The sequence below is a fragment of the Sorghum bicolor genome, chromosome 1, assembly GCF_000003195.3.
Source record: "Sorghum bicolor cultivar BTx623 chromosome 1, Sorghum_bicolor_NCBIv3, whole genome shotgun sequence".
In the NCBI taxonomy this organism is placed as follows: Eukaryota; Viridiplantae; Streptophyta; class Magnoliopsida; order Poales; family Poaceae; genus Sorghum; species Sorghum bicolor.
The window spans coordinates 56,757,493-56,779,550 of NC_012870.2; the positions used below are offsets into that span (position 1 = coordinate 56,757,493).

The 22,058-nt window shown below is 41.7% G+C and overlaps 3 protein-coding genes across 3 annotated transcripts; 1 reads left to right on the top strand and 2 right to left on the bottom strand.

Annotated features, from left to right (window-relative positions):
• Window positions 8,022–12,949, bottom strand: LOC8055615 (pyruvate kinase isozyme G, chloroplastic). The gene is made up of 12 exons (XM_002467414.2): window positions 12,462–12,949; window positions 11,372–11,629; window positions 11,132–11,297; window positions 10,692–10,826; window positions 10,507–10,617; window positions 10,330–10,418; window positions 9,744–9,806; window positions 9,438–9,613; window positions 9,157–9,259; window positions 8,768–8,943; window positions 8,484–8,592; window positions 8,022–8,348 (listed from the first exon to the last, which is right to left on the bottom strand). Exons 1-12 carry the CDS (start codon window positions 12,666–12,668, stop codon window positions 8,235–8,237), a joined length of 1,707 nt encoding a protein of 568 aa, XP_002467459.1. The 5' UTR covers window positions 12,669–12,949; the 3' UTR covers window positions 8,022–8,234.
• On the bottom strand, window positions 14,414–18,738 carry LOC8055616 (NADH dehydrogenase [ubiquinone] 1 alpha subcomplex assembly factor 3). The gene is made up of 6 exons (XM_002467415.2): window positions 18,513–18,738; window positions 18,330–18,401; window positions 15,657–15,773; window positions 15,404–15,438; window positions 14,959–15,059; window positions 14,414–14,814 (listed from the first exon to the last, which is right to left on the bottom strand). Exons 1-6 carry the CDS (start codon window positions 18,701–18,703, stop codon window positions 14,728–14,730), a joined length of 603 nt encoding a protein of 200 aa, XP_002467460.1. The 5' UTR covers window positions 18,704–18,738; the 3' UTR covers window positions 14,414–14,727.
• Window positions 18,791–21,578, top strand: LOC8055617 (tobamovirus multiplication protein 2B). The gene is made up of 4 exons (XM_002464852.2): window positions 18,791–19,014; window positions 20,356–20,421; window positions 20,495–20,559; window positions 21,078–21,578. Exons 1-4 carry the CDS (start codon window positions 18,889–18,891, stop codon window positions 21,190–21,192), a joined length of 372 nt encoding a protein of 123 aa, XP_002464897.2. The 5' UTR covers window positions 18,791–18,888; the 3' UTR covers window positions 21,193–21,578.

Genomic DNA, 22,058 nt, shown 5'->3' on the forward strand with positions numbered 1-22,058 from the left:
TAGATAAAAGAAAAAAAATGATTACACAGTTTATCTATAATTTGCGAGACAAATTTTTTAAACCTAGTTAATCTATAATTAGATAATAATTACTAAATATAAACAAAAGTGCTACAGTAGCCTAAGTAAAAAAATCCCCAACTAAATACTCCCTCCGAACAATAAAGAATCAATTTCTAGAGTTGTACTAAGTCAAACTTTTAAACTTTGACCAAATTTTTAGAAAAAAAAATACTAAGATTTGTGATATCAAATTAGTATCATTAGATTTATCATAGAATATATTTTTATATGATGTGCATTTATGTCATAGATGTTACTCTTTTCTATAAAGTTAGTCAAACTTAAAAAAAAATTGACTGATACGGATTCTAGAAATTGAATTTTTCGTGGACGGATAGAGTAAGGCCTTAGTGAGCGCCTTTTCTAGGCCCCGTTTAGTTGGCGCAGTTAAAGTTTAACTCCCTTCACGTCAAATGTTTTGGACACATGTATGAAGTACTATATATAGACTATGTACGAAACTAAAGACGACTAAAAAGTAATTTGCGAGACAAATCTTTTAAGTCTAATTAGTCCATAATTAAATACAAATTATTAAATAAAATAAAAATGCCATAATACCTATTAAACTTTAACACCCTCAATCAAACATCTCCTAAACGCAGGGATTCCGTATCACAGTTCACAGGGCACCAAATACCGTTTCTACGTAGGCTTAATTCACTAGGCTTCAATTTGATTAACATCCTTACCTTTGATGAAGGTTCCAGATCTTTGAAATGATTATCTTTACCTAACACGGGTACTAGTGCTTTGTTGGAGTATTTAACAAATTCCGCAACTAATTGTGCCTCCGGAAGTATATCATTTGGTCAAGATTGGGGGGCCCTGCTTTGATTCCCAACAAGAGGGGCAAAGGCTGGAATTACTTTATCTAAAATTCTCCAGAAATTATGTAGTATATACTCCTTCTATCCTGGAATACAATATATTGTGGCTATTTTTAGACAAAGGCCTTGTTTAGTTCCGAAAAGATTTCGGATTTCGGTACTGTAGCACTTTCGTTTGTTTGTAGCAAATATTATCCAATCATAGACTAACTAAGCTCAAAAGATTTATCTCGCGATTTACAGACAAACTGTGTAATTAGTTTTTGTTTTCGTCTATATCTAATGCTTCATGCATGTGCCTCAAGATTTGATGTGACGAGAAATCTTGAAAAGTTTTTTGATTTCGGGATGAACTAAACAAGGCCAAAATAAAAGAGAGGGCAGTAAATGCATGTACCCCTCACTTAACTTCCCACTTTATTCAAATATAATCGTATTTTACATGATTAAAGGGTGCAATCTAAGTTTTATTATAAAAAATATGATAAGCACTCAATTACTTTCATCTCTCGTGTTTTTTATTTAAGAAAACATTAGCTTTTTTTCTCAAATGCACTTTTTTGGAGACACCTCTCAAATACCAGAGTGCACTATATTCCAGGCCGGAGGGAGTATACCTTTATCTTAAAAAATACTTTGCATCGTGGAGTTTTCATATACTTCCTTCGTCCTAAAATAAATCAACTTCTAAATTTATTCTAAGTCAAATGATTTTAAACTCAACCAAATTTACAAAGAAAAAGCTAGAATTGTTTTATCTAAAATCCTCTAGAAATTAGGTGGTACTACCTCAGTCTTAAAATACTTGGGATCATAGGATTTTGCACATATGTTAAGGATGATGTGAAATGATCTTGGCTACCCTCTGTTAATGAGCTCCCGTTGTGTTCTTAGGTAAACATCATTTGAAACCCTCAATTAACAACCTGTTTGGATCCATTAGTTGCTAAAAGCTAGCTAGTTAATAGGTTACAACTAATATTAGTTGTTATTAACTAGTTTGGTCCAACTAGTGAAACAGTTGTTAGTTAGACATGCAGTTAACAATTAGCTAGATCTGTTTAGATCTAAAGAGCTAGTTATTACCAGCTGACTATTAATATTTCTTGCAGCAAATCCTTTAGTGATGATGGCTTACATGGGTTCCATCATATATCCATGCAACAATTATTTTATATTTTTAACTATTTAAAGATTTTTTAATAATTTTTATAAACACTTAACCGCCAATTATTTTAGGACACCCGAAGTAATTCCTTTTAATTTTTTAAGTTTCACAAAGTAAATCCTGTTTAAAATTTGTTTTCTAGGCTCCAAAATAACATTAGTTTTTGCCAATTTGCATGATTTAGAGCAACTTCAATAGTCTCTTTATATCCTTCTTAATTGATATGAATATAGATTTTAGTAAAAGGTGCCTTTGAAAAGATATAGAGGATTTATTCAAGTGGCTTTCAAAATAATAATTTAGAGACTGAGTCTATATATATATATATATATATATATATATATATATATATATATATATATATATATATATATATATATATATATATATATATATATATATATATATATATAGCTCTCTAAATGAAATATATGGTAGTTTTCTCATGATTTTTTCACAAAACAAAAAATATGATAAGCTATTAGAGTATAGAGAATAAAAATTGAAGAGTCTGTTCAAGACATAAGAGATATAGAAAGAGAATATTTGTTAAATGATTCTCTAAACAGAGAATGAGAAGATTGAAATTTGTAGTGGTTCTTGGAGTTGCTCTTAGAGAGACAATTTTGCTACCTATCTTTTGGCTAGTGAGAAACTAGAAATAATCTAATTGAAAAAGTTACTGGAGGTCTTTTTTTCACCGAAATCTTTAGTTTCTAACAATACATAAGAATATAAAGAGACTATTGAAGTTGCTCTTAGTGCAACTAGATAGTGCCACGTGTCTTAGTATTAGGGAAAAAAGATCAACATAATTAGCCAAATTATAAAACAAGCTGTTAAAAGTTCTTCCGCACACGAGAAGCTGAAGGGCCGTGGTTAACTGGTTGCCGACTCAGTAAAATTGATGAGGTCAACCAGTTAACAAAACCGAGGCTGGAGTTTGCAGCCTTGCAGGGGATCCTAGGTGATAATTCGAACCTAGCATCTGGTACATCATCGTGGTTCATGCACTTCGCGTATGGTGATGATACGAGCTACAGCAGGTGGGTCCCGTGCCCAATCAGCTCGGGCACCACATCCGCTGTCATGGTTATCACCTTGACATGATGTCATGATGCGCAGAGCAAAGGCTAGAAAGCGATCATGACACCACAACAATGACCATGATCTCCTGTCTTGGCAGAAAAGAGTTCAGACTTTGGCCTTCTGGTAATGCATGTGTCGTCTTACACGTACGATATCATTATTACTGTTAACTGTGAAGACTCTTATATTATAGACCTGTAGGCCCATATGGTCCAGCCCATGAAGCTCTCTAGACCTATATATATACTTTATCATCATCCCTCAGGAGAGTTGATGCTCTCAGATCCCTAAAGTACGTAACATGGTACCAAAGCCATGGTTTAGGGTTAGGATTAGACTCATCTAATTCACCCACGATCCGTTTTTTTTCCCTTGGATCCTTTCCTCTGCGGCCCGTCGTCGCGCCTCCTCTGTTTCGTGTGGCCCGTCGTCGCGCTTCCTCTGTTTTGTGCGGCTCGTCGTCGCACCTTCGTAAGCCGTCCGCGGTCTTCGTCTCCGCGCGAGTCACGCGCGGACCCGGCCCGTCCTTCACGCGCGGATCACGCGCGGACGTCTGCCGTCTTCTCCGTGCGAGTCGCATCTTCACGTGCGGACGCCCCGTCGCGCGGCCTTCTTCACGCAGACGCGACGCGCGGATCACGTGCCGTGAGGACACCCTTGACGTCGCGCGGACTCACGCGGCCGTGCGGACGCCCCCGACATCTGCGTGGATCCGCCTTCTTCACGCGCGCGTGGACTGCGCGGCCTTCTTCACGTGGTGGACTGTGCGGACTTCTTCACGCAGTCGTGTGGACGCCCTACGGCTGCGGGCGCGCGGATCACGCGCGGTCTTCACGCGGACAGACCTCCGGTCTCGGACGTAGTCGTGTGGACGCCCTCCGGCTGCGGGCACGCGGATCACGCGCGGTCTTCACGCGGACAGACCTCCGGTCTCGGATTGCGGTGATATCTATCCTGTCACTTCATCATGTCTCAGTCTCAGTCTCATCATTCTGCTATTGTCATCAATATCACACTGGATGGTCAGAACTATTTAGAGTGGGCTTTTACTGTTGAAACTGCATTGAGGGGTCATGGTCTTTATTTTCATTTGACTGATGATCCACCAACTCTTAAATCCGATACTAGTAATGCTACTGCTGTCAAAACTTGGGAAATCAATGATGGGAAAGTCATGGTTGCTATGGTTAATAGTGTTAAACAAACAATGATTATGAGTCTGCGCAAGTTTAAGCAAGCCAAACCTATGTGGTCTTATCTGAAGGAACGCTATGTCCAGGACAGTGGTGCTCTTCAACATACTCTTATGCAGCAGCTTCATGTTCTTGAACAGAGAGATATGTCCATTGATGAGTATTATTCCGCCTTTGATCGTTTGATGGGTTCTTTGATTTCCATGGTGCCTCAATGTACAGCAGGTCAGAACTGTACAACACTCTCCTTTATTGAGCAATTCCTTACCTATAGATTTGTCATGGGGGTGAAGGCAGAGTTTGATTCTATTCGTACCAGATTACTTCATACTTCTTCTACTCTGACCATGGCAAAGGCATTATCTGAATTGCTTGCTGAAGAGACTCGTCTTCAGGCTCTGTCTACTGTGCCTAATCCTCACAGTGTGTTGGCAGCTTCTCATCAGAGGACTAGTGCATTAAAAGAACCTTGTAAGCATTGTGGAAGGACTAATCATAGTTCAGATAATTGTTTTGCTAAGCATCCAGAGAAGCTGGCTGACTTTCGCGCTCGTCGCGCTGCTCGTGGTCGTGGTACTTCTTCCACTCCTAGAGGTTCAGCTAGTGGTACTGTTTCTGTTGCTGCTTCCTCGACTGTTGGTACTCCCTCGTCCTGGGTGCTTGATTCTGGAGCCTCCTTTCATGTGACATCTGATCAGTCCCAGCTGGTTGCCTGCAAGCCGGTCACTGATGGCACTTCTATTCAGACAGCTGATGGTACTTCTTGTCATATTACTCATCAGGGTTCACTTTGCAATAATTATTTTTCTGTACCAAATGTTTCCTTTGTACCTCATTTGTCTATGAATCTTCTGTCGGTTGGTCAAGTTACCGACCAGAATTGCTTTGTTGGATTTGATGACTCATCTTGTTTTATTCAGGACCGTCGCAGCGGGAAAGTGATTGGAACTGGCCATCGCCGTAAAGGTGCTTCCAGCCTTTACATTCTCGACACCCTACGTCTTCCTTCGTCTGTTGCATCTACAGCTCATGCCTCATCCGCTGCATCGTCCTCCGCTTCCTTCGCCAAGTGGCATCATTGTCTTGGTCATCTTTGTGGGTCTCGTTTGTCCTCCATGATAAATAAAGGTTGTTTAGGTCATACATCCATTGAGTCTAGCTTTCATTGCAAGGGTTGTAAACTTGGCAAACAAATACAGCTTTCGTATTCTTCTAGTGTCTCTCATTCTGCTAGATCCTTTGATCTTATTCATTCGGATGTATGGGGTCCTGCACCTTTTGCTACAAAGGGTGGCCACAAATATTATGTCATTTTTATTGATGATTATTCTCGCTATACATGGATTTATTTCATGAAACATCGTTCACAGTTGTGTTCCATTTATCAGTCTTTTGTTCGCATGGTTCACACACAGTTTTCTACTCCTATTAAAATTCTTCGCTCAGACTCTGGGGGTGAATATTTGTCTGCTGCTTTTCGACAATTTTTGTCATCTGAGGGTACCCTTGCACAACTTTCTTGTCCAGGTGCTCATGCTCAGAATGGCGTCGCTGAACGAAAACATCGCCATCTCATAGAGACAGCTCGGACCCTTTTGATTTCATCTTTTGTCCCTTCCCATTTTTGGGGTGAACCTGTTTCCACTGCTGTCTATCTCATCAATAGGCAACCATCATCCAAGTTGTGTGACCGATGCCCTGGTGAAGTCCTTTATGGTACTTCTCCAAGCTATGACCATCTTCGTGTGTTTGGATGCACATGCTATGTCTTGCTTGCCTCTCGTGAGCGCACAAAATTGACTGCACAGTCTGTCGAGTGTGTTTTCTTGGGGTATAGTCCTGAGCATAAGGGTTATCGATGCTATGACCCTTCTTCCCGTCGCATACGCATCTCTCGTGACGTTACCTTTGTTGAGGACCGTCCTTTCTTTTATAATCCATCTACCAAGCCCTCATATTCTCCCATAGAGTCCACCTCCTTTTTGTGTCTTCCTCCTCCATCTAGCAATGACGTCTCCATACCTTTTGTTCCTATTTTCATCACACCACCCTGTTTAGGGTTTTAGGGTTTAGGGTTTAGGGTTTAGGGTTTTAAGGTCTTGATTATGATGAGACATTTGCACCCGTTGCTCATATGACAACAGTTCGTACATTACTTGCTGTGGCGGCTGCGTCTTCTTGGTCCATATCTCAAATGGATGTCAAGAATGCCTTTCTTCATGGTGACTTGACTGACGAAGTTTATATGCAACCACCTCCAGGTGTGGTTGCTCCTCCAGGATATGTTTGTCATCTTCGTCGTGCTTTATATGGCCTAAAACAGGCCCCTCGTGCCTGGCATGAGCGTTTTGTATCTGTCATACGGGCTGCTGGTTTCTCACCTAGTGATCATGATCCGACCTTATTTGTTCATTTGTCACCACGTGGTCGGACTTTGCTGCTTCTATATGTTGATGATATGCTGATTACAGGTGACAATGAGGATCACATCTCTTATGTGAAGCAGCAGCTTAGTACTGAATTTCAGATGTCGGATTTGGGTCCTCTCAGTTATTTCTTAGACATTGAGGTCAAGCGATCCACCAAGGGATATCAACTTTCTCAGTCTAAGTACATTCAAGACCTTATTGCTCGTTCAGGCATCACTGATGACAGGACTGCTGCTACACCTATGGATCTTCACTTGCAGCTTCGTCTCACTGATGGGGTACCTCTTCAGGTTCCCTCTCGATATCGACATATAGTGGGCAGTCTTGTTTATCTCACTGTCACCAGGCCTGACATTGCTCATGCAGTTCATATTTTGAGTCAGTTTGTTTGTGCCCCAACTTCTGTTCATTTTGGACATCTTCTTCGTGTCCTGCGGTATTACGGGGGACATCATCTCAAAGTTTACTCTATGCACATGACAGTCCACTTCAGCTTCATGCTTATTCGGACTCTACTTGGACGAGTGACCCCAATGATCGACGCTCCATCACAGGATACTGCATTCTTCTTGGTTCTTCTCCTATTGCATGGAAGTCCAAGAAACAAGCAGCTGTATCTCGCTCTAGTACCGAGGCTGAACTTCGAACCCTTGCTACTACTACAGCAGAGATTGTCTGGCTTCGATGGTTGTTGGCTAATTTTGGTGTTTCCTGTGATGTTGCCACACCTCTTCTTTATGATAATACCGGAGCCATACAAATTGCCAATGATCCTGTGAAGCATGAACTTACAAAGCATATTGGTGTGGATGCTTTCTTTACTCGGTCTCATTGTCACAGAAAACTATTTCTCTCCAGTATGTGCCTTCTGAGTTGCAATTGGCTGACTTTTTCACTAAAGCACAAACTCGAGAGCAGCATCAGCTTTACTTGATCAAACTCAATGCTTCCAATCCTCCGCTTCCACCTTGAGTTTGAAGGGGGGTGTTAACTGTGAAGACTCTTATATTATAGGCCAGTAGGCCCATATGGTCCAGCCCATGAGGCTCTCTAGACCTATATATACTTTATCATCATCCCTCAGGAGAGTTGATGCTCTCAGATCCCTAAGGTACGTAACAATTACAACAGTTTTAACTCAACAGTTCTCGAAGTTAAGGCCCCTTCTAACAAAATTTACCATCCTGTTAGTCCTAGCTCCTTTTGTAACAAGAAACTAAAGTGAAGTTTCACAAGAAAGCAAGAGCAGTAAAGGTGAACTTGTAAAACTCCAGTGTGAAACAACAAGTGAAAATGAACGAATACAGAGTTAAAGATTCAGAGTCTACACGTGAATTCGACACAACATATAACTCGACGTGGCAATCTCCTGGTAAAACATTAAAATTACTCGCATTTGATGATGATAACACTTCTAGCGGCGCCATCAAAATTTCTCCGACGACCAATTCCCACCGGCACATCAGACCTGAACTTTCCTCACTTGGATGTGGTGAGTAGATTCCTCTCTCCAGATGGAAGTCACTCCGCTCTGAACAAGAGTGACGTAGTCTCCCTTCTTCACATATTGTGCTTTCTGTTCAACATTCAATCCATGAATAATCAGTAAAGTAAAAATGAAAGGACAAAAAATTCAAGTAAAACAGAGATGTGTATCTGATGAGCTGACTGCAAAAGATCAGCAATGAAACTTCACAGCACATGGCCTTACCAGCAAGCTGCTAATTGCTCTGGAGAAAGTTTCTTCTGCGTCGTCAGAGAACTGCATGTGAATAGGGATGACCCCCTGGTAGAGTGCCAGCCGTTGCTTCACTCGTTCCCTGCAACAATAGTTCCCCTAAATGTCAGTGTACTCCAGAGCATCTTTGCCTATTTCGATCATTTGATTCATGAAGACTATGAACTACCTCGATGCACAACATGTTTCATAGATGATTGCAATATCGCATTAAAGATTATGTTATTGTCATGAAGGGGAACCACAAAGGAACTCACTCGTTTGTAAATGCAAATAGTGTAGACGAGGGCCGATAGTGGCTCAGGAGGACAGCCATGGAGCCGGTCTGTGTAAATACAATGATTGGTGTGCGAAGGGTGTTTGCCATCATCGTTGCATGAGATCCAAACATTTTACTTAGCTGGCTTGGGGAAAACTCCTCATTCTGTAGACCCTGCCAAAAGAATCTTAAAGCATAAAAAAACAAGACATAAACCTAAATGGATATAAATTTCGAAAACAAAATGCTAACAGCAGCAGATGGTGTCTTTTGCCTAAAAGAAGCCAGCTAGCCGTGACTGAGCAGTTAACATTGAACAACGATGAAACGACCATGTGGCAAATTTGGAGGGAGAAGGAACCGGGATCCAAAAGGACCTGACCATACCTGTGCAGATGCAACAAGACTAGGGGAAGTAGTTGGGTTATAAAGGCTGGATTCTGTTCTGAGTGCCACAGTGTGCATCACCTTGACTGCCTTTAGTGGGTACCTAAACACAGAAATACGCACAAACCATCTGAGTCACAATACACGCTGAAGCCACCACATAACAGAAAATTCTTGGTCCTCTAAAAGGGTTTAAAGAAATGAACTACCCATGTGGGACTATGAAAAATTGAAAATATAACTACAAGGGCATTTAAACAGCAACAAGTGTGGATCCTTACTTTCCATGAGCAGTTTCGCCAGATAACATGATGGCATCAGCACCTTCCCGGACTGCAATAGCTATGTCAGAAACCTCTGCCCTAGTTGGAGTAGGATGGTCAATCATGCTTTCCAACATATTTGTAGCGACAATGACTGGTTTCTCCATGCTTCGACATGTTTGAACAATCTCTGCCTGAAAAAAGAGAAGTAAAACAGTCAAATTAATATTATGCTGCTGCTTGGTTGCATTTTTACACAGCATTCTTTACTAGATAAGGAAGAAATGACTTGGTGCACCAACTGTACATGCAATGTGATCTCACCTGTAGCAAAGGAACGTCCTCAATGGGAAGTTCAGCACCAAGGTCTCCACGTGCTACCATTGCCTGAAGATTTAAAGAAGTTCAGTGTCTAGCAGACTAGAATTGTAACTAAGAAGTACATGGCGGTGTTATTTTACTTTTTGTTTATAAAACCTAGACCTGTATATAAAGCCAGCATGCATCATACAGTGCTACATAAGCCAGCATGCATCACATCAAATCTTGCGGCATATGCATGAAGCACTAAATATAGACGAAAACAAAAACTAATTGCGAGGTTTACTTGTAAATCGTGAGATGAATCTTTTGAGTCTAGTTAGTCCATGATTGGACAATAATTGCCAAATAAAAACGAAAGTGCTACAGTACCCAAAACCAAAAAAAAATTCGAAACTAAACAAGGCTATAGAAGCACCTAGGGAGACCCATGTGGATCTAACAAAGTTCCTAACACAGCTTTCATGTGTTCATCATGCATGGCAACTACCCAAACGTATCTGTTCATTGTACCATTACAAGTCGTTTCCCTTTCTGTGAATTTATATCTTTTGGTATCAAAAGGATTGCACAGCCAGCGTGGTCTTACCCCATCTGAAGCAGCAATAATGGACTGCAGATTTGGTATTGAATCTGCACTTTCAATTTTTGGAATGACATGTATATCCGCATTAGCACCTGGATATGAAAAGAGCACAAAACATCAATCAGGTTCCTGTTTCCCAGCATAGATAACCATGACTTGCATAAATGAAGCGCACATTACCTTTAAGGTAGTCCTTTAATTCATGAATAACTTTGGCATCCTTCACAAAGGAAACTGCATAGAAATCAACACCGTTTTCGACACCAAATTTTATGTCTTCCCAATCCTTCTCTGTTGGAACAGAAGCATGTTAGCATGTTGGATGCAACTAAATGGCAGCTAGACCAGTCAGAGGATTAACTAACCAGTGATAGATGGCAAAGTAGCACTCTTTCCACGGACATTTAGGTGGCGCCTTGATTTCAATTCCCCACCGTCAACTACTTCACACTTGACTGTATCGGCTGTTTTAGACTTCACAGCAAGCGACATCATTCCTCCTGTAGCACACAAACAGTACAATGAAGGATCGGTGTATGAAACATAATATCATATATAATGTTTAATTGCAAACAAGTGAATCAGTTTATGGAAGGAGACAACAAAAGAATCTGACAATATCCATTACAGAAAATCAACATAATCAATACTTAATTGAATGAAATAAGTTAGATTGCACAAGAAAACATGATTGTAGGGATAACTTGAATACATATCAGGTGACCCAGCATGAACAAGAACTTGCTTCCACAAGTAACAAATAATCTACGCACATTCAAAGTAGGATGACAAGAGTTTAGCTCACCATCCACTAACAGTATGTCACCAGCTTCAACATCATTTATGAAGTCATCATAGTTCACACTGACAGTGTCTTCAGTGCTCACCCCTCTTTTAATCGTGAAGTTGAACTCTTGACCTTCCTTGAGCATGATTGGCTCTGGAACATCCCCACTTCTAACTTCAGGACCCTGAATCCATCAAATTCGTCAGAATAACTTAAGTTGCTATAGCATTTGTTTTAATGTATTCAGATGAGATATACCTTAGTGTCCAGCATGATGGCAATAACATTGCCATCAGTGTTCTGTGTGTTGTACTCCTTGACCAAATCAATAACCTTCTGGTGTGACTGGTGGTCACCATGGGACATATTAAGGCGTGCTACATTCATTCCAGTCTCTGCAAGCTTCCAAATCATCTCACGAGTGTTGGTTGAGGGACCTATGGTGCAGACTATCTTTGTCTTCCTCCTAGAAATAACTGCCTGTGAAGTGATTTCACTAGTAGCCTCACTATTCATCTGCATCAGAAATGATAAAATCGTCACCACATGAAGTAACCACTCAAGTGATCAAGGCCCTGTTTAGTTCCTCAACCATTTCACTCGAATCTTGCGGCACATGCATGGAGCATTAAATATAGATAAAAAAATAACTAATTGCACAGTTCGCCTGTAATTTGCGAGACAAATCTTTTGAGCCAAATACAACAATTGTCAAATACAAACGAAAATGCTACAGTAGCATTTTGCAAAAGTTTTCACCCACTAAACAAGGCCAACTATCCTATCGTTCATAGTTCATACTCAAAAGTGAGTTGCTACTAATAAAAAGTCTAAAATAAGCTAAATATTGGCTACAAACTTCAGATGGCGGTAGAAATAGCATCAGGTACTTCAACATCATGTTTGCCAGAACGGGCACTAAATCAGATCAACCAAGAGGAGCAAAATGCTATCTATATAAAATGACCTGGAAATGAGCAAACATCTATAAATCTAGTGCTATTTGTGTAGCTCTATTCACCACTGAAATGACAATCATCAAATCTCTGAGCCTGGAGCTCGGGATCAGACGACCAACCTCTTTTCACTAACGAGCCCGCAGCAACAACTACATTACGATCAACAACAGCGAATTACAACGCTTGGGATCCAATCGCCAAACACAAAACATGGGACTAATCCGATGCAAGGCCTTGCAAAACCTGAGACTAATTTCCTATGCAAACCAAATCAAGCACCAAGCACTCAGAAATAGAAAGTGTCTGTACACTAATACTGCCAAGCAACCAAGCGTGCAAGGATAAGGCCGAGTCCCGAAGGCAGAGAAGTGGTAAAGGATGCCACTGACCTGAGCGTGCACCGCGCCGTTGGTCGTGCCGGCGAGATCCGCCGTCAGCACCTCGGCGGTGGTCGTCCGCAGCGACTGCGCCGCCACAGCCCTCCTGGGCTGCGGTGGCGCCGCCGCCGCCGGGGCTGGGTGCGCAGCCGGCCTGAGCGCCGCCGCCGCCGCCACTCTCGCCGCTGTGAAACCACCGATCTCTGCCGCGGCCGCCATTTGATGCCCCCGTGCTCCGCGCCGCACTCGAGGAGAGTAGCGCACGAGCACGACAAGTCGTGGAGGCAGGTGCGGACTGCGGAGGCTGCGGCGCGCGTGTGTGGGAGAGCGGTCGCCGCGAGGGTTTTCGTATGATATTCCGGCGAGGGCGTGGCGGTGGCCGTGGGCCGGTTCTTTATACGCCGCAGAGGGAGATGGAGGAGGCGGGCCCACGTGCCAGGTGTCCCGGGCGCGGTCTGCACGATGCCTCCAATCCTCGGTTCCAACGCCCGAGAGAAGCGGAGCTTGGGAAGGCCCTGCTAGCTGGCACGAACCGGTGCGCCGCTGATCTGTTGGGCCCAGACGTCAGTGGCTGTCGATGACCTTATGGTTCCGCATGTCAGATACTACGGAGTAATTTTCTTAGAAGCACATGTGGCGCCCTTTATTTTATTTGATTATATTAAATATAAGATTAGTAGATTACATCGTTTAGCAGGTTTTTTCAAGAATAAAATCAGATGCGGATTAGTACTTACTTGTATCTCTGTCTTTTTTTTTCTCTGGGTTCAAGAGGGCTGTGGAATATGCCACGAGATGGCGAATTTGGCGATGCCAAGTGGAGACTGGGGGCGCTGACTGACATGTGGAGCCGGCAGCAAGGGCGGAGATGGCGAGGCGGGCGCATTGCTGTGAGGACTTGTTTAGTTCGCAGAAAATTTTGTAAAATTTTTCAGATTTCCCGTCACATCGAATCTTTAGATGCATGCATGAAGTATTAAATATAGATGAAAATAAAAACTAATTGTACAGTTTGGTCAAAATTGACGAAACAAATTTTTTGAGTCTAGTTAGTCTATGATTGGACAATGTCGATTTTGCAAAATTTTTTGGAACTAAACAAGGCCTTAGACGTTTGCGTCGAGGAGACGAGGCGAAAGCGATGCTCTCTGCCTCAGCTTCTCCGGGGTCCGCCCCAGGCCTGTGGCTGTGCCACCACCGTGCGTCTCTGGTGCTATACCGTTAGGAATTTAGGATCGCGCCGGTCACGCCATAAGAGCAACTCCAACAGCTTTGCTATTTTTATTATGAAGGCTTTTTAGAACTTGTATAGCAGAAAAATAGGCTCCAACAGATGTGCTATTTAATTTTGTAAAATAGAAAGTTTATTATTCCTTGATTTTCGTTGGTCATATATAGCCAACCACTGACACTAGCTATCTGATAGCAAGGCTGTTGTGGACCTATTCTTTTTTAAAAAGTTTTCTATTTTACAAAATTACTAAACATTAGAATTTGACTACTAATTTTAACCAAGCTCTTGAAGATGCTCTAATAAAGCTAAAAGAGATGTCTGCCTCATGCTGCCGGGAGAATCTTCGTCGTATGGGCCATGAAATGGGCTTGTGTTTACTTCCAAATTTTTTTGCAAAATATAAATAGTGACACTTTCGTTTATATTTGACAAGTATTGTCCAATCATAGATTAACTAGGGTTAAAAGATTCGTCTCATCAATTTCGACCAAACTGTGCAATTAGTTTTTATTTTCATCTATATTTAATACTTCATACATGCGTCTAAAGATTCGATGTGACGGAGAATCTGAAAAATTTTGCAAAATTTTTTGGAAACTAAACAAGGCCTAATTTGGACGACCAAACAGAGGGTAAACACAGCCGGGTACGTGTGGTCCTCGCCAGGCCGATGCGCATATGCAACGGCCTCCACACTCCAGCTGTGCTTGCTAGATAGAAAAGCAGGAAGACACAGACAACTTTAGTTTGGGCATGACCACATGATACAGGACTTCCAAGAACAGCGCGAACGAAACAAAGTACAATGACAGGAACCACCACTCACTCTTATTTCGGTGTAGTGTACACTGCGTGAATCTTCTGTTAGCCCGCGATTACAAAGAGGACAATATGCTACAAAACCTAGGTGGCCTTTCCTTCCTAGACACCAAAACAGCATTGTCGATGGTTGAGACGGATACTGACAATTCAGCTCAGTTGGCTATCATCGATTCGAAAGAGAAAACGCCTGCCCAACTGGTATAAAAGGTGATAATAAAAACATTAGCATGTGACTCCAAAGGGAAGAACTGCAGCTGCCACCGGCCTGCCCTCCTCGTTCAGGATATTATATGTTGAAGCCGCATTCCTCTGAAAACCATGGAAGCATTGTATTATAAGCAGAGAGGAACAGCGCAAGTTTCCTTCCTATTGAAATTCTTAAGCTTTGTTTTTGAAACAGGAAAATTCGATGAAATAGTGCAAAGGGAGGGATTAGGCCATCAAAATGCATACTGAATCAACAGCTTCTAGTTTCATTCCAGTTGACCGAATGAACTTTCGCAGTTCAGGGCTGACCAGCTGGATGTGTCTTCCACAACCAAGAATCAAGATCTCTGGAGAAGAATGGTATATCAAAAAATCAGTTTTAATATTTCTACCAATGAGGACCATGAAATATACAGAAAAGATTAGAAAACAAGATTTAAAGCACTACATTGAGCCCTACCATGATGAAATATTTGCACATCAGCCACAACTAAGGATTGTCTGTTGAATTAATAAACATAAACACAAAATCTCTCACAATAAAAAACCATGCATGACTTGTGGCTTTCTAATAGAGCAGCACCAGCTCCACATAAAAACCAAGGAATAAGGCGCATACAAAGCATTGGATTGTGACATTAGCACAACAATATGCCTGAAGGTAGCAGAGCATTCGCCAAGACAAAATTACCTGGGATAGGGTGCACAACTTTGAAGATTGATAAGCTGCATTATTTAAGCAAGGAGAAGTGTCAGAAAAATCTAATATACAGGAATATTACCATCAATACAGTGGCAAACAAAAAGTAACAGAGATACGGCACCAAACTCTAATTGCATACTACAAGAGCATTGAAGTATCAAGGCATCAATATTCATATTATCATATACAATGGAGTATACAACAGTTGCACCAAACTCTTAACTTCAAGTGTGAGTCCTACCTTTCAGCAGTTATCTCTGAGAATGTTTTGGGTGCCCATGTCATTATCTTGTTCTCTACAATCAATAAGCTGCCTTCATATTTTACATTGTTAATTTTGAATCCAGTATCATCATACCTACAAACAGCAAAACACACTTGAGACACCTGATCCAATGCTCCAGTTAAAACTGAGCTACAGAACTAAATGATACAGCTTACTGGCTCTTCTTTGATAAATATATAGAAAAAAACACACAACACCAAAACATTACATAGAACTCCAAGCCTCCAAGACATGGGCATATGGCGACATTCAAATACCTTCTTTGTTTTTTAAAAAAAGGTACCTTCTGGACAATAGGCTTTCCCATTTGTGTTTTACTTCAACTAGTTGCATATCTGTGAGACTGACAATCAATACCAAGAAAAGAGAACTAAAATTTGCAGAGCAGATCAAGCATTACGAGAAATTCAGAACATGCTGTCCTATACACAACTCATGCATGCCTATATTGGAAAATGTATTTTCAGAGGAATAGCCAGAGACCTTCCAATGTCTAATTTACACTAATACAGTTCGATGCAATGGTTATCTCAATTTCCCTAGGGAAAGTTTTACTTCAGTTTATTAATGGAGGCTTTCTTGATTGCTAGGTGGTGAATATTGAAGCAGCACAATAGTTTGAATTTTCTATCATTAGATGCACTCTTATGAAAACAGGACAAGATAATTTGAAGGAGAAAATTATAGTACAGTAGGATAGGATTAAAAACAGATCTACATGCACATGTTTTTCGATGGATTGGCACCTTTTTGTCTCGTTGTGAAACTGGATACCTATATCCTTTCTTCCCCTTGGGTCTGTTGTGTTGCTGTAGCATTCCCACAGGGGGTTTGCCTTTTCTTTTTCACTTGTACATATTTTGACTTTCCATTTTCAATAGAAAATCACTGAATTACAACACCTAAATCATAACGGAGAACTCTAAGCCCTCCAAGTGGAGAAAGTCAAGCATGTACATTGAATAGACTTTTTCCGTTTGTGTTGCTCTTGCAAGTTGCATAGCAATGATGCTGACAGGTTGATCTCATAGAAAGAGCACCAAAATTAGGGAAGCAAATGAAGAATAAGAAATACAGTACATAGTTCTACATGTCATGCCAATATTGCCTAGTTAACATTCTATGCCAACCTTCACACACAGAACATCACATGATCACAATAAGGGTGTCCAGAATCAATTAAAGCTCTGAGTTATGTGGTACCAAACCCACTAAAACACAGAAAAGGACCACTCCTTGCTTTTAAAAGAAGCAATAACATGGGCCAACCAATCATATACTCAAACTCGGTAGATGGTATTTGTATTGTTTTTCTCATCATTCGCATGTTTATCTAGTTTTCTCAATACCAATCAAGGCAAACAACCAATAACCACATTTGTAAGCCTAAGACAAACACATTTCAGAGATAACAATGACTTACCGGCTTATCACACAAAATAAACTATGCAGGAACAGAAAAGATTGAATCATCACCATAGCAGAAAAAGAGGCAAGGAAATGTTAGGGAACTCCAAGATCAGCATGACCAGAACAAAAGGTAAAACAAAACATCATCGAGTGTCTCCCTGTGTAAGTGGGTTTGCCACGGGTTAGTCAGCTGAATACTTGTGTTATGGTTATGTGTTTTTTTTTTCTATGGGTTAATCCATGCATATGTAAGGTTTTCAGGCCTGGTTTCCCTTATAAACTAGGCCAATTCTATTCTTCTTAATTGGAAGGCAGAGCTCCTGCCATTTGTTTCAAAAAAGAAATGGGTCAGTTAATTATTTTTAAAAAATAGTTATCGACGGATGTACAAAACAATTTGTTCTAAATCATGTCCCTGCAAACAAAAGGACCACGGCATTGGCTTTGGGATAAAGTGGAAAAGGTCAGATGACCATCATGCCCCAAATCAATGCTAGTTTTAAAACAGACTCCATCACAGGCTCACAGCTATTTATGCTAATAGAAGATCATCAGGTAATATATCCTACCTATTCTAACATGTCATGGATACATTTCATAAATAAATGTGAATAGAAGAGAATATAACACCAAAGTAAGAAAATTTTGCATAGCAAAAAAGGGAGAGACAACAAAAGCAAAAATATTTGCCCATACGTGTTCTCTTCCTCTATGTTCAGCCAGAGAGGTATTGGTTCACTTTTGTCAATGCCAGTAATTTACAACTGCTCATATATTCATGACCCTCAAAGCTGAACCATCATGGTGTTACCTTGATGGTAACAAAAAATGAAAAGGGCAGTTGAACCCCATTCCTCAATTCTTTACCAGTTTTTTTTTTTTAAAAAAAAACAATGCTGCAAGTCAAGGTATGCAATTTATTTGCGAACAACAAGAAGAATTCCCAACACAAAACACAATGGTCTCCGACTACAAACAATTAATAACTCCGAGAATTTTGTAAATTTCTATTACACGCATGATTGCATATCCAGAATCCATCAATTCCAAACCTTGACTACAAAGAAGAATTACACACATTGCATATGATAGTATGATACATAACCATATCCAAAAATCAGGAAATAGGGAGCACAGCATCCCCCTTAAAAACTCTTGGCATTAATTAAACAAAAAATGGAAATAATGATGCGAAAGGAGCAAAGAGAGATTGCGTACGACTGGAATCGGAGCTCGTCTTCGGGGACGCTGTCGATGAGGTTGATCTGGTCGTACAACGAGAAGGTCCTCCTGCCCATATCCGCATCCCAAACAAATCAGATAAAATGTACCCATAAGCACCAGAAAAGCAGAACAGCAACGAGTCGCATTTCCTCGGTCCAGCAGGGATCCAGCGAATACCTGAGAGACGGAAGGTGCCTGAGCCGTGCGCTGCCGGAGACGGGATCACTCCGCAGGGACTTCACCAGCTGCGGCAGAGCCACCAGAGCCTTCTGCCCCCGAACTGCCGCCATCGCCTCCCTCCTGCTTCGCCGGCCGGTCGGCTCCTCGGCTGGGGCCGGTCGTTCTAGAAGGGTCAGGGAATTTTGCATCCAAGACCTTGTAAATTGTAACAGAAATTCGAACGGGTCCCCCCTTGACGCTTGGAGATTATTCGGCCCATTATTAACCGCGGTTGCTATGTGGTGGGCTGGGCCTTTGGTTATTTAGACATTTTTCAATTCCGTACTGGGCGACTGGGAGTAGGGCGAGCTCCTCCCAAGTCGACGTGGCGGGGATGGCTGCGACGGCCGGCGGCGGTGGCGGTGGAGGGGCTAAGGCGGCGGTGGCGGAGCAGATAGCACAGGCAGTGCGGTCCACCTCCAACCTTCTCCAGCTCATGGAGCAGTCCTCCCCCGCGCAGGTCTCCCGCTTTCTGTCCCCATCTCGTCTTGGTTGGTTCTCGAGTGTTCCGATTGTATGCATGATTTTACAGCCTTTTGCTGATCACAAGAATCAACGCTTTGACATTTTTTGCGAAATTGACTAAAATTATGCGGTAGTTCGTTCATGGTGTCTCTCTTTACTCTTTACAGACAATGAGGTGGTGGATTTACTTTTGGCTTGGAGGTGAAATGATTGTCCAATTCATGAATGTTATTATCATCATCCTATACTACATAACCTAGAAATTATTCTTTTGGAGTTTGGCTGCCTGCGTGTACGTTGTAACGGTTCTCCTCCTCCTCCCCCCCCCCCCCCCCCCCCTCCTTTTTTTTCTTACTCTAAAATATGCAGCTCTCCTGCGTGCTCAATAAAAGTAACCTAGAAATTGTTGGCATTTCGATTGCCATTGATTAAGCAGCGGGCTTTGATTGTTATCTAGCGACTTCCACAATGCTGCACTGAAGTGTCCATGTAGATGCAGCATGGTGTTATGGTTTTAGATGGATCCTCTACTTCAGGCTACAATTACTGCCAATTTCACTTGTTTATCTAGGCCAGTGACGAGATCTCCTTCCTAAAGGCGTCACTGAAGAACCTCAGCTTTGGCTGCAGTCTCCTCGTTTCGACCCGCTCAACACCTCTGGCACATGACTTGGGCGAAAGCCCTGCCAATGCCCATGTGGAGCTCCTCTTCATGCTTGGCTGACGATGACTACGTTGCGACGTCGTTCACCTCCCTGGAGGCATCGTCAATGAGTTCATGTGTCTTGGTGATTGTGGTAGTGCGGTTGTCGTTCTTGCTCTTCTTCTTTTCTCTCTCCTTTGGTTGCTGGCACTTTTCACCCCTGTGCTTGGGCGTGTGCCGTTGTAAACAAATGTGTAACTTTATCCGCCCGTTTTGGGCTACTATATATAAAAAAAATTCAGGTGGGGAACGCCCCCCCCCCCCCGTTGACCTTCAAAAAAAATTTCACTTATTTAAGGAGTGCTACTAAGCTTTTTCATGATCGGGCCATTCACCTGTTTTTTTATTAATAAGAGGATAAGTGCTACTAAGCTTATGGTCGTTTATCTTCAGTTTTGTATTTTCAGCGCTACCCACTTCTGTATCCCTCAATCCCCTTGTGATTCTTTCTAATTTTTTCCCATAGAAATCAATTAAGATTCAATTGACTGCCATACTTTCCTTCAATTAATAAGTTTATGAAACTGCGCCCACAACTGACATGTTGGGACGTCATGATGTTATATTATTGTTACAACTACAAGCAATCAGTTTGTTAACCAAGATAATCAGCAGTGATGTACTTGTTTTCAGGTTCACTTGGCAAAACTACCCAAGAACCTGTTGGAAAAGGCATCCTTTGCAAAGAACACAGAGCATGTAAGAAATAAGTGTAGCATTGGATGCTAAAACTAGTTGTAAAGTAGCCATTAATATCTGTGTCCTGTTCTAGGTGCTGCACCAGCTACCTCAAGTAATTTCATCCTTGGATGCTTATATGGACAGGAGTTTGCAAAGGTTAGCTTCCCCTATATGCATATTTATTCATTATCTTCTCACTAGAAGTTCTACGCTTTTCTCTAAAACTTAGTCATGGAGCTTTTTTAGCTGCATTTTTTCTGTCCAGATTCCAACCAACTAGGCTGAAGTTTATTTTCTCCCTCTTTGCCTGCCAGAAAAGGATCACTTATGTCAATTTTGTGGCATATGATCGTTATGTCTCAGTTTTTAACCAGTCTTTTTTTATTTTTAATAAAAAAAGATGATGGATGACAGACTCGTCAATTTATTTCTGAACAAGAAGATTAATTAGTGAGCTTCTGGCTTACATTGGGATGACCATTTCCCACTAGAACACATTTGGTCTAGGACACATCCATCAGTAAATTGTAATCCTGGCTTGTAGTTCTGTAAGACGCATAATGGTTCTTCTAAACTGCATGCATGTCCAGATTTCCAACAAACTAGTTTGAAGTTTATTTTCTTCAATATCACCTCTAATAAACTCTGCTTTTGTATATTAAAAAATTGTGCAGTGCCTCTCAAATTAAGACTGTCACACAGCTCTTGTCAAACATGGAGAACACTCAGCTGAGGTCCATGTTGCCTTCCTCTCAAACGAAGAAAGATCAAAAGAGTTCTGAACCTTAGGAACTCAGGGTTTGACTGATGTGTTTCACTGAGACATAATGGAAGCATGTGTTTTTGCCGTCTTGTGGTAAAGAAATTTGAGTACTGTGGTTCAAGAGATGGCTTGGCTCTATCCGGCATAAGAATCGAGGAATTGCTGCCTACTGTCTGTCCCACATTTGCTGAATTCCGTTGGGGAATGCTGTTACTGTAACTATTCTTCAGGTGCCATGTTACGGGTGCCTAGAACCTGTATCATAAGGCAAGTATGCCTGTTAATTGCCACGCTTTCTGGTCTGTAACCATGCTGTTTTCTTGTAATTGCATTGATTGTTTTTAGCGGTAAATTAAGGTAGAACTTAATAAATGATAAAATGTTTAACGTGGCACTGCTCTTTGAAGTTCAATTGCATGCATACCCTATGAAGTGAGACGAATGCTTCCCCTGGTACCAGCAGGCTTGTTAAGGGCTCCATTGGCATACCACCATATTTGAGGTTTGGATCTGTATTTGTAAACTAAAAGATAAATATTTCTTGAAGCTACAAGTACCTAGATCCAAGAAACTAACCCGGACTCAGACAAGGTCTAGCTGTTCGTAAATTATGATGTTGCTTCTCGTTGCCTAAAAAAGGGGACGGGAGGTCCCTGCCGCTGCCATGGCCACCGGGAGTTCAACATCCGCGCTGTGATACTGATGACACCGATGACGGACAGAACCTTGTAGGTGCTGGGCGGGATCTGGGAAGGTGCGCTTGGCAGAGACGCTAGCGGATGTGGCAGCCGACAGCAGGTCGAGGGAGAGTGCGGCCGCTACGTCCTCGCAGCAGTCCCCGTTGCTCGGAGCCCGGTGCCCATTGCCCTGGTGGCGGCCCGGCGTGGATCCC

Coding starts and splice junctions, on each gene's coding strand:
- LOC8055617 (XM_002464852.2), top strand. CDS start 18,889: ATGGCTGCGACGGCCGGCGGCGGTGGCGGTGGAGGGGCTAAGGCGGCG. Junction 19,015..20,355: donor AGCAGTCCTCCCCCGCGCAG/GTCTCCCGCTTT, acceptor ACTTGTTTTCAG/GTTCACTTGGCAAAACTACC. Junction 20,422..20,494: donor TTGCAAAGAACACAGAGCAT/GTAAGAAATAAG, acceptor GTCCTGTTCTAG/GTGCTGCACCAGCTACCTCA.
- LOC8055615 (XM_002467414.2), bottom strand. CDS start 12,668: ATGGCGGCCGCGGCAGAGATCGGTGGTTTCACAGCGGCGAGAGTGGCG. Junction 10,618..10,691: donor TACTTTGCCATCTATCACTG/GTTAGTTAATCC, acceptor CTGTTCCAACAG/AGAAGGATTGGGAAGACATA. Junction 10,419..10,506: donor ATTAAAGGACTACCTTAAAG/GTAATGTGCGCT, acceptor TTTCATATCCAG/GTGCTAATGCGGATATACAT.
- LOC8055616 (XM_002467415.2), bottom strand. CDS start 18,703: ATGCAAAATTCCCTGACCCTTCTAGAACGACCGGCCCCAGCCGAGGAG. Junction 15,774..18,329: donor GACGAGCTCCGATTCCAGTC/GTACGCAATCTC, acceptor TGCTGTTTGTAG/GTATGATGATACTGGATTCA. Junction 14,815..14,958: donor AACTAGAAGCTGTTGATTCA/GTATGCATTTTG, acceptor CATGGTTTTCAG/AGGAATGCGGCTTCAACATA.